Source organism: Vidua macroura, chromosome 33 (genome assembly GCF_024509145.1).
Source record: "Vidua macroura isolate BioBank_ID:100142 chromosome 33, ASM2450914v1, whole genome shotgun sequence".
NCBI classification, from domain to species: Eukaryota; Metazoa; Chordata; class Aves; order Passeriformes; family Viduidae; genus Vidua; species Vidua macroura.
Genome location: NC_071603.1, coordinates 939,971 through 954,623, shown reverse-complemented (window position 1 = coordinate 954,623; position 14,653 = coordinate 939,971). Strand labels below are relative to the sequence as shown.

The 14,653-nt window shown below is 65.0% G+C and overlaps 2 protein-coding genes across 2 annotated transcripts; both read left to right on the top strand.

Annotated features, from left to right (window-relative positions):
• The first annotated feature begins 1,459 nt into the window (after nucleotides 1-1,459).
• EBP (EBP cholestenol delta-isomerase) lies at nucleotides 1,460-3,894 on the top strand. The gene is given in 8 exon segments (XM_054001849.1): nucleotides 1,460-1,506; nucleotides 1,717-1,875; nucleotides 1,877-2,051; nucleotides 2,535-2,571; nucleotides 2,665-2,798; nucleotides 3,589-3,638; nucleotides 3,640-3,777; nucleotides 3,779-3,894. Coding segments are annotated over 7 exon segments (696 nt in total). The 5' UTR covers nucleotides 1,460-1,506; nucleotides 1,717-1,734; the 3' UTR covers nucleotides 3,800-3,894.
• A 1,265-nt stretch (nucleotides 3,895-5,159) lies between these two features.
• On the top strand, nucleotides 5,160-14,585 carry OTUD5 (OTU deubiquitinase 5). The gene is given in 11 exon segments (XM_054001850.1): nucleotides 5,160-5,485; nucleotides 5,487-5,604; nucleotides 5,607-5,776; nucleotides 6,887-6,980; nucleotides 7,083-7,147; nucleotides 8,200-8,356; nucleotides 9,498-9,646; nucleotides 10,756-10,941; nucleotides 11,690-11,892; nucleotides 12,754-12,878; nucleotides 14,371-14,585. Coding segments are annotated over 11 exon segments (1,662 nt in total). The 5' UTR covers nucleotides 5,160-5,209; the 3' UTR covers nucleotides 14,490-14,585.
• Nucleotides 14,586-14,653: the final 68 nt, after the last annotated feature.

The following is a 14,653-nucleotide window of genomic DNA, read 5'->3' as shown; positions in this document are numbered from 1 at the left end:
TGGCATCCCCCCCCCTCAGTTCCCCCAAAACCCCAAAATTTGGGGTCTCTCCTCCCCCCAATTCCCAATTTTGGGGCTCCCCCCCCTTTTTTGGGGTCCCTCCCCTCCCCCCTCTCTCTCCGCTCCTTTCTCCCTTCCGGGCTGGGTTTGGGGGGGTGGGGGGGGGTCCCCAGGTCGGGGTGGGGGAGGGGCGCTGCGGGGGGGTCACTTTGGGGGGGCCTAACTCTTCTTTCTCTTCTCTTTCTCTCCTTTTTTCCCTTTTTTTTTCCTTTTTTTCCCTCTTTTTTTTCCCTTTTTTTGGGATTTTTCCCTCCCCCTCCCCTCCCCCACCCAAGGACCCCCCCGGGGCCACGCCCCCTCCCCCTCCCCCTCCCCCCCCCGAGCCGCAGCCCCCGGGACCCTCGTGTGACCCCCCCCCAAAAAAAAAAAACCCAGCCCTGCCCTTGGGGGGGTCCCCAGCTTCGTTTTGGGGGTGGGGGAGGGGTCCCAAATTTCAGGGTGGGGGAGGGGAGGGGGGGTCCCCAAAATCCCGGCCCCCCCCCCTCGGCCGCTCCTGGCGAGCGGCCGCTTTCGGGGGGGCCCCCCGGGGGTTTTGGGGGGGGTTTTGGGGGGGTCAATACAGGGACCTGCTGCCACCCCCGGCTCCGCCTCTTTTTTTTGGGGGGAAATTCGGGGATTTTGGGGTTCCCGGGGGCCCCAAAAGCTGAAAAATTCGGGGGGGGGGCTCTTGTGTAAAATGGGGGGGGGGCTTTGTATGGCTCCTATACAGCCGGGGGGGGGGGGGTGTAATTTGGGGGGTCTTTGGGGTCCCTAATAAATTGGGGGTTAATACAATTTGGGGAGGGGTCTTTGGGGTCCCTAATTAATTGGGGGGGGGTCCTTGTGGCCCCTGTAGAATTTTGGGGGTGGGGGTCTTTGGGGGGTCCTTTAATAATTGGGGGGGAGGGTCTTTAGCGCCCCTATAGAATTTTGGGGGTGTCCTTGGGGTCCCTAATTAATCGGGGTCCCTAATTAATATAATTTGGGGCGGGGTCCTTGGGGTCCCTAATTACTTTGGTGGGGGGGTAATATAATTTTGGGGGGGGGTCTTTGGGGCCCTTAAATAATTTTGGTGGGGTCCTTAGGGTCCCTAATTAATTGCGGGGGGTCCTTGGGGGTCCTAATAATTTAGGGGGGGAATTCTTGAGGGCCCCTGTAGAATTTTGGAGGGGGGTCTTTAGGGTCCCTAAATAATTTGGGGTGGGGTCTTTGTGGCCCCCAATAGAAGAGCACTAAAGCCACGCCCACTTTATGCGAGACCACGCCCTTGGGGCGGAGCATAAACAGCACACGGCCCCAAACAGCGGCGGGCGCGGCCAATCAGCGGCGGGCAGAGGCGGGCGGGGCGATCTCCTATTGGCCGGCCTTGAGACGGCGCGCTCCTATTGGTCGCGGGGGCGGCGGGGGGGGCGGGGCGAGGCGCGGCGCGCGGGCGGCGGCGGCGGGAGCGGCGCGAGAGCGGCTGAGGTGAGCGGGGCCGGGGCCGCGGCCGGGCCGGGGCTCCGCGGGGATCCGCGCCCGCGGCGGGCGGGGGGAGGCCCCGCGCGGTGCCGGGGGAGCGCGGGGGAGGCGCGGGGAGGCGCGGGCGGGCGGCGCCGCCGTTCCCCGCTCCCCGTTCTCCGTCCGGGCCTCGCGGTGCCGCGCTCACTTCCGCCCTCCCCTCACGCACTCCCGCAGGGCGGCGGCGCTGTTGCCATGGAGACGAGCGCGCATCCCTATTGGCCGCGCGCGCTGGCGTTGCCGGGTTACGTGGCGGGCGCGCGGCCCGGCTGGCAGTGCGCAGGCGCGGTGGCGGCGGCGTCGGCGGCGCTGCTGGCGCTGGGCTGGGCCCTGGGCGGGGGCCGGGGGGCGGGCGAAGGGCGGGGCGAAGGGCGGGGCCAGGAGGAGCCCCGCCCGCCGGCTGGTCCTGGGCTGGTTCCTGCTGTGCGCCGGCATCCATGGCGTCCTGGAGGGCTACTTCAGCCTCCGGCACCGCGAGCTGCCCGCCGACACCGGGCTGCTGGCCGAAGTCTGTGAGCACCGCCCGGGGTCCCCGGGGCACCTGCGGGGGGGGCTGGCTTCTTGGCGGGGGGGCTTTGGAGAGGGGTCCGCAGGGCAGCGGAGAGCACTGGAGGGGGATTGGGTGCGTGGGGAGGGGTCTCAGGGGGTAGCAGGGGGCACTGGAGGGGCACTGGGAATGTGGGGAGGGGTCTTTGGGGCATCTGAGGGGTCCCTGAGCACGTGGGGAGGGGTCCTTGGGATATCAGGGGGCTCTGAAGGGTCCCTGGGCATGTGGGGAGGGGTCTCAGGGGGTAACAGGGAGCACTGGAGGGGCACTCGGCATTTGCGGAGGGGTCTTTGGGGCATTTGAGGGGTCCCAGGGCACGTGGGGAGGGGTCCCAGGGGCATCTGAGGGCTCCCTGGTCACGTGGGCAGGGGGACAGCGGGTGCTGGGGGTCCCCAGGGGGGGTGTAGGGGTCCCCCGCCCCCCCGGTGACCCCTCCCCAAATCGCCAGGGAAGGAATACGCCAAGGCCGACAGCCGCTACATGACGTGAGTTGGGGACAGCGGGGACACGGGGAGGGGGGTGGGCCGTGTCCCCCGGTGTCCCCGGGTGACCCCTCCCGCTCCGGTGTCCCCTGGCAGGAGCGATGACTTCACGGTTGCCATGGAGACGGTGACAGCCTGGGCCCTGGGGTTCCCCTGAGCTTCCTCACCTTCCTCGCCCCTCCTGCGGCAGCACCCGGCGCGGTTCATCCTGCAGCTCGTCGTGTCCCTGGGTAGGCCTGTCCCCGTGTCCCCGTGTCACTGTGTCCCTGTGTCACCATCCCCGTGTCCCTGTGTCACCATCCCAGTGTCCCCTTGTCCCCAGTGTCCTCATCCCAGTGTCATCAGTGTCCCCATGCCCCCCTGGCCTGTCCCTGTCCCCCCTCAGGCTGTCCCTGTCCCCCTGACCCTCCCCTGTCCCTGTCCCCTGACTGTCCCCATCCCTGTCCTCTGTCCCCGTCCTTGTCCCTGTCCCCGTCCCTGTCCTCTGTCCCTGTCCCCAGGCTGTCCCTGTGACTGTCCCTGTCCCCTGACTGTCTCTGTCCTCTGTCCCCATGCCCGTCCCCATCCCTTGACTGTCCTGTCCCCATCCCCGTCCCCAGGCTGTCCCTGTGCCCATCCCCGTCCCTGTCCCCATCCCTGTCCCCAGGCTGTCCCTGTCCCCGTGCCCTGACCGTCCCCATCCCCGTCCCTGTCCCCATGCCCGTGCCCTGACTGTCCCTGTCCCCATCCCTGTCCCTGTCCCTGTCCCCATCCCTGTGCCCATTCCCTGACCGTCCCTGTCCCCGTCCCCGTGCCCGTGCCCGTCCCCGTGCCCGTGCCCATCCCCGTGCCCTGACTGTCCCTGTCCTGTCCCCATCCCTGTCCTGTGCCCGTGCCCTGCCCGTGCCCTGACTGTCCCTGTCCCGTCCCCGTGCCCGTGCCCTGACTGTCCCCATCCCTGTCCCCATCCCTGTCCCCATCCCTGTCCCCATCCCCGTGCCCGTCCCCGTGCCCGTGCCCTGAGTCCCCGTGCCGCCGCAGGCCAGCTCTACGGTGACGTGCTGTACTTCGCCACGGCGGCGCGGGCGGGCTAGGGCGCACAGCGACCCGCACCCCCTTTATTTCTGGGGTTACTTCGTGGGGCTCAACGCGCTCTGGCTGCTCGTGCCCGGCCTGCTGCTGCTGGACGCCGGCCACCAGCTGGCCACGGCCCAGCGCGGCCACGACCGGGCCCCGCCACAAGGCCCACTGAGGGCAGGGACCCCCCCAAAAAAACCCCCCCCGGCATGAGGGACCCCCCAAAAAAAACCCCGGATGAGAGACCCCCCCCACGACCGGCCCCGCCACAAGGCCCACTGAGGGGAGGGACCCCCCCTGGGCTGAGAGACCCCCCCGGGGCTGAGGGACCCCCCCCAGACTGAAGGACCCCCCCCCCCCCCCCCCCCCCCCCGAGGGAGGGTTCAGCACCGGGAGGCTCCTGGAGGTGAATTTTGGGACCCCCCCCCCCTCAAAAGCTCAGGGAGAGCGGTTGGAGCCCCCCCCGTGTTCTCCATGGGGTCCCCCCCCCTCGTTTTGGGGGGGGTCTCAGCTTCATTCTCGGGGTCCCCCCCCTCATTTTTGGGGGTGCGCCGTGGGAACGTCCCTCGTTCCTGGGGGGCAGGGATGGGTTTTAATAAAGGAGATGGAAATGGAGCTCAGGGTCTGCTTTTGGGGAGTCCTGGGGGGCTTGGGGGGTCCTGGTGAGTTTTGGGGGGGGGGTCCTGGGGGATTTTTGGGGGTCCTGGAGGGATTTGGGGGGTCCTGGAGGGATTTGGGGGGGTCCTGGGGGGTTTTGGAGAGCACTGAGGAGTTTTTGGGGGGTCCTGGTGAGTTTTGAGGGAGTCCTGCCGGGTTTTGGGGGGTCCTGGGGGATTTTGGGGGGGTTGGACCACGTGGGAGGGCGGGGAAGGGGCGGGGTTTGCGGGAGATTGACAGATGGAGGGTGGGGTTATCGGAGGGGCGGGATCTCAGCTGGGCTCCGCCCCTACCGCGCCTGAGCCAATAGGAAATTAGGTCGCTTGCTGTAGCCAATAAGAGTGCGACGTGGGCGGAGCCAAGGATCGCGCCAATCAGCGCTTGGCGTCTCCTCGATGCTCCCGCCCACCAATGATTGACGTGCCGCCACCCAATCAGCGCTCACGTTTACTTCGAGTCGCCCCGCCCCTCTCCGCTCAACCGGCACCTCCGCCAGCCAATCATCTCTCTCCCCCTTCACCTCCCTCCCCCAAAACCAACCAATCACCTCCCTCCCTGCCCGCCTCACCCAATCCCCCGCTCTCCCCCGCCGTCACCATGGCAACCCCCATCCCGCCTCCCCTCCCCGGAGGCGGAGGGAGGAAAGGCGGGACTTCCGCCGCCCTCCGGGCCAATCAGGGCGCGCCGCCTCCTCCGCCGGCCAATGGCGCGGCGCGGCGCGGGCGAGGCGGAAGCGCGCGCGGGGTCGGAGGTCGCGGCTGTTGATGTTGACACGGCCCCGGCGGCCGCAGCGCCCGCGGCCCCTCAGCGCCGGGGGGGCCCCAGCGCCCCCCGCCCGCGGCCCCCCCCGCCCCCCGCGCGCCGCCGCCGCCCCCCCGGCCCGCCCCGAGCCCCGCGCCGCCCCCCCCCGCCCCATGCGCGCCCCGCCATGACGATCCTCCCGAAGAAGAAGCCGGTACCGGCGCCCGACGGCGATGGCGATTCCGGCCCGGACGCGGGGCCCGAGCGCGGAGCGGACGCGGGGCCCGAGCGAGGCCCCGGAGGCGTCGGCGAACCCGGCGGCCCCGGCGTGGGGGGGCCGCGGCCTCGCGCCTCGCCGCCGCCGCCGCTGCGGGGCTGGGCCGGGCTGCCCGGAGCCGCCGGGTCCCCCCCGCCCGCCGGGCCCGGCGGCCCCGGTAACGGCGGGCCCGGCTCCGCCGACGGCCCCCGCGGCGCTGCTGGGGCTGGAGGCGGCGGCGCTGGGGCTGCCCGAGCCCCGCGGGCCCGGCTGCGGCGGCGGCGGCGGCGGCGGCCCCGGGCACAGCAAGCGGCGGCGGCGCGGCGGGCCGGGCCCAGCGGGGGCCCCGCGGGGTCGGGCCCCGGCGGGATCGGGCTGGGGATGGGGCTGGGCCCCGCCTGCGGCAGCCCCGGGCCCGACGAGGCGGGAGGAGGCTACAACAGCGAGGATGAGTACGAGGCCGGCAGGGTGGAGATGGACCCGGCCACGGCCGAGCAGGTGCGGGGACACCGGGAGACACCGGGGGGACGGGGAGGAGCAGGGACAGCGCGGGGGACACCGGGAGATACCGGGGAGGACCTGGCGGGACACCGGGGGGGGACATCAGGGGAGCACCAGGGGGACACCGGGGACAGCGAGGGGACACCGGGGGCATCTGGGGACACCGGGAGATACCGGGGGGACACCGGGAGACATCAGGGGGGACACCGGGGGGGACCGGGAAGGAGCAGGGACAGCGCGGGGACAGCGGGAGATACCGGGGCCACACCGGGGCCACACCGGGGGTTCGGTGTCCCCCGACGTTGTCGCGTCGTCGTCGTCCCCTTTTTGCCGCTCTCTGTCCCCAAGTTGTCGCCGCTTTCGCTCCCCCATTTTGGGACCCTTCCCTGCCCCCCCAGGTTTTCCAGACCCCCTCCCCCCTTTTCCCTGCTGCCCTGGGACACCCCCCCCCCCATTCCCCGGTGTCCCCCTCTTGGTGACACCCCCCGGATCCCCCCTGTTCCCCTTTCTGACCCCCCCAGGACCCCCCCAAGTCCCTGAAGGACCCCCCCATCCCCAGGAACCCCCCTGAGCCCCCCTTTGTGACCCCCGCCCCTCATCCCTTGTGGGTCCCACAGCTCCCCCCACTCCTGTGCCCCCCCCCCCAGTGACCCGGGGACTCCTGAGGGACCCCCAGGGACCCCCCCAAGTCCCTGAAGGGCCCCCACAACCCCCCCAGGAACCCCCCAAGTCCCCCAAGAACCCCCCCGAACTCCCCCTTTTTTCTCCCTTTCCCCCCTTTGTGACCCCCACCCCTCATCCCCTGTGGCTCCGTCAGCTCCCCCCATCCCATACCCCCCCCCAAAATGACCCTGGGGACCCCAGGACCCCCCCAGGACCCCCCAAGTCCCTGAAGGACCCCAAGAACCCCCCTGAACCTCCCTTTCCCCCCCCTCAGTGACCCCCACCCCTCATCCCCTGTGGCTCCATCAGCTCTCCCTGTCTCATACCCCCCCCAAGTGACCCTGGGGACCCCAAGCCCCCCCCCAGGCACCCCCGGGACCCCCAGGACCCCCCCAGGCACCCCCGGGACCCCCAGGACCCCCCCGAGCCCGGCTGTGTCTCCAGCAGGAGCACCGGTTCGAGAAGGCTCTGCGGGAGAAGAAAGGCTTCATCATCAAGCGCATGAAGGAGGACGGGGCCTGTCTGTTCCGGGCCGTGGGTGAGCCCCAAAAATGCCCAAAATCCCCCCAAAAAATCCCCCCAGAGCCCCCCAACACACACACACCCCCCCCCACTGTCACCTGCGTGTCCCCTCCCTCAGCTGATCAGGTGTACGGAGACCAGGACATGCACGAGGTGGTGAGGAAGCACTGCATGGACTACCTGGTGAGGCACTGGGGGGGCTGGGGGGCACTGGGAGGGACTGGGAGGGACTGGGAGGGACTGGGATGGACTGGGATGGACTGGGAGGGCACTGGGAGGGCACTGGGATGGACTGGGGGGCACTGGGATGGACTGGGAGGGAGTGGGGGGCACTGGGGGGCACTGGGAGGGACTGGGATGGACTGGGAGGGTGCTCCGAGCCCTGGGGGCAGCAGGCTGCTGTTCCCTCCCCCCTCCTCCAGTGTCCCCAGGGCTCCCCCACTCCTGTCCCTGGTGTCCCCCTGTGGTGCTGTGCGCGTCCCCACCTGTCCCCGTGTCCCCATCCTGTCCCCGTGTCCTCGTGTCCCCATGCTGTCTGTGTCCCCATGTTCCCACGTTCCCATGCTGTCCCCCGTGTCCCCATGCTGTCCCCATGGTGTCCCCGTGTCCCCATGCTGTCTGTGTCCCCATGTTCCCACGTTCCCATCCTGTCCCCGTGTCCCCATGGTGTCCCTGTGTCCCCACCCTGTCCCCAGCTGTCCCCATGTCCCCATGGTGTCCCATGTCCCCAGCTGTCCCCGTGTCCCCATGTCCCCATGCTGTCCCCATGGTGTCCCCGTGTCCCCATGGTGTCCCCGTGTCCCCATGGTGTCCCCGTGTCCCCATGCTGTTCCCATGTCCCCATGTCCCCATGGTGTCCCATGTCCCCAGCTGTCCCCGTGTCCCCATGTCCCCATGCTGTCCCCATGGTGTCCCCGTGTCCCCATGGTGTCCCCGTGTCCCCATGCTGTTCCCATGTCCCCATGTCCCCATGGTGTCCCCGTGTCCCCATGCTGTCCCTGTGTCCCCACCCTGTCCCCAGCTGTCCCCATGTCCCCATGGTGTCCCATGTCCCCATGCTGTCCCCATGTCCCCGTGTCCCCATGGTGTCCCCATGTCCCCGTGTCCCCATGTCCCCATGTCCCCATGGTGTCCCCATGTCCCCATGCTGTCCCCGTGTCCCCATGGTGTCCCCATGTCCCCATGTCCCCATGGTGTCCCCGTGTCCCCATGTCCCCATGTCCCCGTGTCCCCAGATGAAGAACGCCGATTACTTCTCCAACTACGTCACGGAGGATTTCACCACCTACATCAACCGCAAGCGCAAGAGCACGTGCCACGGGAACCACATCGAGATGCAGGCCATGGCCGAGATGTACAACCGGCCCGTCGAGGTCTACCAGTACGGCACTGGTGCGTGCCCGGGCACTGGGAGCGCTGGGCAGGGGCCCTGAGGAGCTGGGAGCACTGGGAAAGGGTCACCTGGGCACTGGGAGCACTGGGCAGGGGTCCCAGGGGCACTGGGAGCACTGGGCAGGGGCCCTGAGGAACTGGGAGCACTGGGAAAGGGTCACCCGGGCACTGGGAGCACTGGGCAGGGGTCCCAGGGGCACTGGGAGCGCTGGGGAGGGGGCACTGAGGAACTGAGAGTACTGGGAAATGGTCACCCGGGCACTGGGAGCACTGGGGAGGGGGCACCCGAGCACTGGGAGCACTGGGCAGGGGTCCCAAGGGCACTGGGAGCACTGGGAAATGGTCACCTGGGCACTGGGAGCACTGGGGAGGGGGCACTGAGGAACTGGGAGCACTGGGCAGGGGTCCCAGGGGAACTGGGAGCACTGGGGAGGGGGCCCAGGTGCCATTTTGGGGGTCCCAGCTGATTTTTTGGGGATCCCAGCGGGAATTTTTGGGTGTCCCAGGTGTTTTTGGAATCCTGTCTGGTTTTTGGGGATCCCAGCTGCCATTTGGGGATCCCATTTTATTTGCTCCCAGCTGGATCTTTGGAGATCCCGGCCATTCTTAGGAATCCCAGCTGGATTTCGGGGTCCCAGCTGGTTTTTGAGGCTTCCAGCTGGATTTTTTTGGATCCCAGCTGGATTTTTGGGGTCCCAGCTGGATTTTGGGGTCCCCCAGAGCCCATCAGCTTGTTGGAGATCCCAGCTGGATTTTCAGGGATCCCAGTCAGTTTTTGGGATCCCATCTGGATTTTTGCAGATCCCAGCTGTTTTTCGGGGATCCCATCTGGATTTTTGGGATCCCATCTGGATTTTTGGAGATCCCAGCTGTTTTTCGGGGATCCCATCTGGATTTTTTGGATCCCATGTGGATTTTTGGGATCCCATCTGGATTTTTGGGATCCCATCTGGATTTTTGGAGATCCCAGCTGGATCTTGGGGTCCCCCAGAGCCCATCAACACATTGGAGATCCCAGCTGGATTTTCAGGGATCCCAGTCACTTTTTGAGGAACCCATCTGGATTTTTGGGGTCCCATCTCGATTTTCGGGGATCCCATCTGGATTTCGGGGGTCCCACGTGGATTTCGGGGTCCCCCAGAGCCCATCAACACGTTCCACGGGATCCAGCACAACGAGGACGAGCCCATCCGGGTCAGCTACCACCGCAACATCCACTACAACTCCGTGGTGAACCCCAACAAGGCGACCATCGGCGTGGGGCTGGGGCTGCCCTCCTTCAAACCGGGGGTACGGGGGCACCCCGGCTTTGGGGGGGGGGCACCCCGAGTTTGGGGGGTGGGGAGTTTGATTTGGGGGGTGGGACCACGAGTTTGGGGGGTGGGGAGTCTGATTTGGGGGGTGGGAACCCGAATTTGGGGGGTGGGACCCCCAGTTTGGGGTCTGGGGAGTCTGATTTGGGGGGTGGGAACCCGAATTTGGGGGGTGGGACCCCCAGTTTGGGGGGGTGGGACCCCGAATTTGGGGGGTGGGGAGTCTGATTTGGGGATGGGACCCTGACTTTGGGGATTCTGATTTGGGGGGTGGGACCTCGAATTTGGGGGGTGGGACCCCCATTTTGGGGGGTGGGGACTCTGATTTGGGGACGGGACCCCTGCATGTCCCATGGTGTCCCCTGTGTGTCCCCAGTGTCCTACAGCGACCCCTCATGTCCCCGGTGTCCCCTCACGTCCCCGGTGTCCCCGTGTCTCATTGTGCCCTGTGTCCCTCATGTCCCTGGTGTCCCCATGTCCCTCCTGTCCCTTCACGCCCCAGTGTCCCATGTCCGTCCTCAATGTCCCCTCACATCTCGGTGTCCCCGTGTCCCTCATCTCCCCAACATCCCCACTGTCCCCTCACATCCCCTGGTGTCCCCATGTCCCCAGTATCCCAAATGTTCCCACGTCCCCTCATGGTGTCCGGTGTCCCCAGTGTCCCCAGTGTCCCCATGTCCCCTCATAGTGTCCCATGTCCCCAATGTCCCCATGTCCCCATGTCCCAATGTCCCCAATGTCCCGTGTCCCCTGATGGCGCCTGTGTCCCCTGTCCCCGTGTCCTGTGTCCCCAATGTCCCCTCTCCCGTGTCCCCTGACGGTGCCCATGTCCCCAGTGTCCCCAATGTCCCGTGTCCCCTGTCCCCAATGTCCCCGTGTCCCGTGTCCCCTGACGGTGCCAATGTCCCCAATGTCCCCAGTGTCCCCAGTGTCCCCAATGTCCCCATGTCCCCAGTGTCCCCAATGTCCCCAATGTCCCCATGTCCCCATGTCCCCAGTGTCCCCAATGTCCCCATGTCCCCTGTCCCCAATGTCCCCTGTCCCCAGTGTCCCCAATGTCCCCTGTCCCGTGTCCCGTGTCCCCAGCTGGCGGAGCAGTCCCTGATGAAGAGCGCCATCAAGACGTCGGAGGAGTCGTGGATCGAGCAGCAGATGCTGGAGGACAAGAAGCGCGCCACTGACTGGGAGGCCACCAACGAGGCCATCGAGGAGCAGGTGGCCCGCGAGTCCTACCTGCAGTGGCTGCGCGACCAGGAGAAGCAGGCGCGGCAGGTGGGGTCCTGGTGTCACCTCCCGTGTCACCCTTGGTGTCCCTGCCATCCTCTGGTGTCGCCATCAGTATCGCCATGACCCCCTGGTGTCACCTCCCGTGTCACCCTCGGTGTCCCTGTGAGCCCCTGGTGTCACCCTCGGTGTCACCCTCGGTGTCCCTGCCATCCCCTGGTGTCACCTCCTGTGTCACCCTCGGTGTCACCCCTGGTGTCACCTCCCCTGTCCCCGTTGGTGTCCCCATGAGCTCTTCGTGTCACCATCGGTGTGTCTTTCACCCCCTGGTGTCCCCTGGTGTCCCCACGGCCACACCGTGGCCACGGCCAGCGGCCTGGAGGAGTGGAGTGACCGCTGACCCCGGTGTCCTGTCCTTGTCCCCATGTCCCCATGTCCTGTGGTCACTCTGAGGTCACCCTGGTGTCCCCCGTGGTCACTCTGCTGTCCCCTGTGGTCACTCTGCTGTCCCCCGTGGTCACTCTGTGGTCACTCTGTGGTCACTCTGCTGTCCCCCGTGTCACTCTGTGGTCACTCTGTGGTCACTCTGTGGTCACTCCCTGGTCACTCTGGTGTCCCCTGTGGTCACTCTGTGGTCACTCTGTGGTCACTCTGTGGTCACTCCCTGGTCACTCTGCTGTCCCCTGTGGTCACTCCGTGGTCACTCTGTGGTCACTCCCTGGTCACTCTGCTGTCCCCCGTGGTCACTCTGTGGTCACTCTGTGGTCACTCCCTGGTCACTCTGCTGTCCCCACAGCCCCGCAAGGCCAGCGCCACGTGCAGCTCGGCCACGGCGGCCGCGGCCAGTGGCCTGGAGGAGTGGAGTGGCCGCTCGCCGCGGCCCCGCAGCGCCGCCCCCTCCCCGGAGCACCCCGGGCTGCACCCCGAGACCCCCGGCCCCAAACCGCCCTCGCCCGGAGCCCCCCCCGCCGGAAAGCCCCCCCTCGCCCTGCGCCCCAGGTGGGACTGGGGGCACTGGGGGCACGGGGGGACCGAACTGGGGGCACTGGGAAACCAAACTGGGGGCACTGGGGGCACGGGGGGACTGAACTGGGAGCACTGGGAAACCAAACTGGGAGCACTGGGAGCACTGGGGGACCGAACTGGGGGCACTGGGAGCACTGGGGGACCGAACTGGGGGCACTGGGGGACCGAACTGGGGGCACTGGGAGCACTGGGGGACCAAACTGGGAGCACTGGGAGCACTGGGGGACCGAACTGGGGGCACTGGGGAACCAAACTGGGGGGACTGGGAGTGCAAACTGCAGCGACTGGGGAGATGGGGACCCCAAACTGGGAGTTCTAGGGGGACTGGGAGCCCAAACTGGGGGCACTGGGAGCCCAGACTGGGATTTGGGGGATACTGGGACCCCCAAACTGGAACTGGAGCACACCGGGCCCCCCAAACCAGTTCCTGTGGGGGGGTACTGGGACCCCAACGTGGGACTGGGGAATAGGGACGGGTTTGGGGTTTTTGGGGTTTCCCTGACCCCAAATGTGGGGTTTGAGGTTTTTGGGGTGTCCCTGACCCCAATCTCCCCCCAGGGACCAGCAGCCAGCTGGGGGGGGATTTGGGGGGTCCCTGATCCCAGATGTGGGGTTTGGGGTTTTGGGGTGTTACTAACCCCGTTTTGGGGTTTGGGGTTTTTGGGGTGTCCCTGCCCCCATTTGGGGTTTTTGGGGTGTCCCTGCCCCGATTTGGGGTTTTTGGGGTGTCGCTGCCCCGGTTTGGGATTTTTGGGGTGTCGCTGACCCCGCTTTGGGGTTTGGGGTTTTTGGGGTGTCCCTGCCCCGGTTTGGGGTTTTTGGGGTGTCGCTGAGCCCGGTCTCCCCAGGGACCAGCAGCCAGCTGGGGGGCGCGGGCCGGGCCACGCCGCCGCTGGTGTCGCTGTACCCCGCGCTCGAGTGCCGCGCCATCATGCAGCAGATGTCCCCGACCGCCTTCGGTGAGCGCGGCCGGGGGCTGGGGGGGAATTTGGGGCGCTTTGGGGGGGTTTAGGGGCGTTTTTGGCAGATTTAGGGGCGTTCTGGGGAGGGTTAGTGGTGTTTTTGGGGGGTTTAGGGGCGTTTTGGGGGGATTTAGGGTCCTTTTTGGCAGATTTAGGGGCGTTCTGGGGTGGTTAGTGGCGTTTTTGGGGGGTTAGGGTCCTTTTTGGGACATTTAGGGGCGTTTTGGGGGGGTTAGGATCTTTTTTTGGGGATCTAGGGGCGTTTTTGGGGGGATTTAGGGGCATTCTGGGGGGGATCAGGAGCGTTTTTGGCAGATTTAGGGGCGTTTTGGGGAGGGTTAGTGGTGTTTTTGGGGGGTTTAGGGGCGTTTTGGGGGGATTTAGGGGTGTTCTGGGGGGGTTAGTGGCATTTTTGGGGGATGTAGGGGCGTTTTTGGGGGGTTTGGAGGATTTGGAGGGGTTAGGATCTTTTTTGGGGGATGTAGGCCTGTTTTTGGGGGGGTTTAGGGGTGGTTTTTGGGGGGTTAGGGTCTTTTTTGGGGGATTTAGGGTCCTTTTTGTGGGTTTAAGGTGGTTTTTGGGTTGTTTTAAGGTCATTTTTATGTGTTCAAGGCGGTTTTTGGGGGATATAGGATCATTTTAATGGGTTTTAAACCGTTTTTTTGGGAGCTTTAGGGTGTCTTGGGGTTGCTTTAGGGTCATTTTTATGTGTTTAAGCTGTTTTTTAGGAGCTTTAGGGTGGTTTGGGGTTATTTTAAGGTCATTTTTATGGGTTTAATGTGGTTTTGGGGGGATATAGGGCCATTTCTGTGGCTTTAAGGTGGTTTTTGGGTTGTTTTAGGGTCATTTTAATGGGTTTAAGCCGTTTTTTGTGAGCTTTAGTGTGTTTTTGGGTTATTTTAAGGTTATTTTTATGTGTTTAAGCTGGTTTTTAAGAGCTTTAGTGTGTTTTGGGGTTGTTTTAGGGTCATTTTAATGGGTTTTAAGCCGTTTTTTTAGGAGCTTTAGGGTGGTTTGGGGTTATTTTAAGGTCATTTTTATGGGTTTAAGGTGGTTTTTGGGGGATATAGGGTCATTTCTGTGGCATTAAGGTGATTTTTGGGTTATTTTAAGGTCATTTTTATGGGTTTAAGGTGGTTTTTAGGGTCATTTTTATGGGTTTAAGGTGGTTTTTGGGGGATATAGGGCCATTTCTGTGGCATTAAGGTGATTTTTGGGTTATTTTAAGGTCATTTTTATGGGTTTAAGGTGGTTTTTAGTAGCTTTAATGTGTTTTGGGGTTGTTTTAGGGTCATTTTTATGTGTTTAAGGCGGTTTTTGGGGGATATAGGGCCATTTCTGTGGCTTTAAGGTGGTTTTTGGGTTATTTTAAGGTCATTTTTCTGCGTTTAAACCGTTTTTTTTGGTTCATTTTCGGTGTTGGGGATCATTGTGGGCGAGCGTTTTGTCTCAGATTAAAGGGAATGTTGTGTTTTCCCCGCGTGCCCAGGCCTGAACGACTGGGAGGACGACGAGATCCTGGCGTCGGTGCTGGCGGTGTCGCAGCAGGAGTACCTGGAGACCATGAAAACCTCGCGCCACAGAGACCCCGCCGCCGACAAGAGTTGATATTGAACCCCCGGACTGCGACCCCCCCAAAGCCCCCCACCCCCTGCAGGGACCCTCCCCCCCACCCCAAACAAACAAACCAACAAACAAACCACGGCCGACCCCCCCCTGCCCCCCAAAACACCCCCGCCCCCCCCCCCCCAAAAAAAAAAAAACACCGCAGG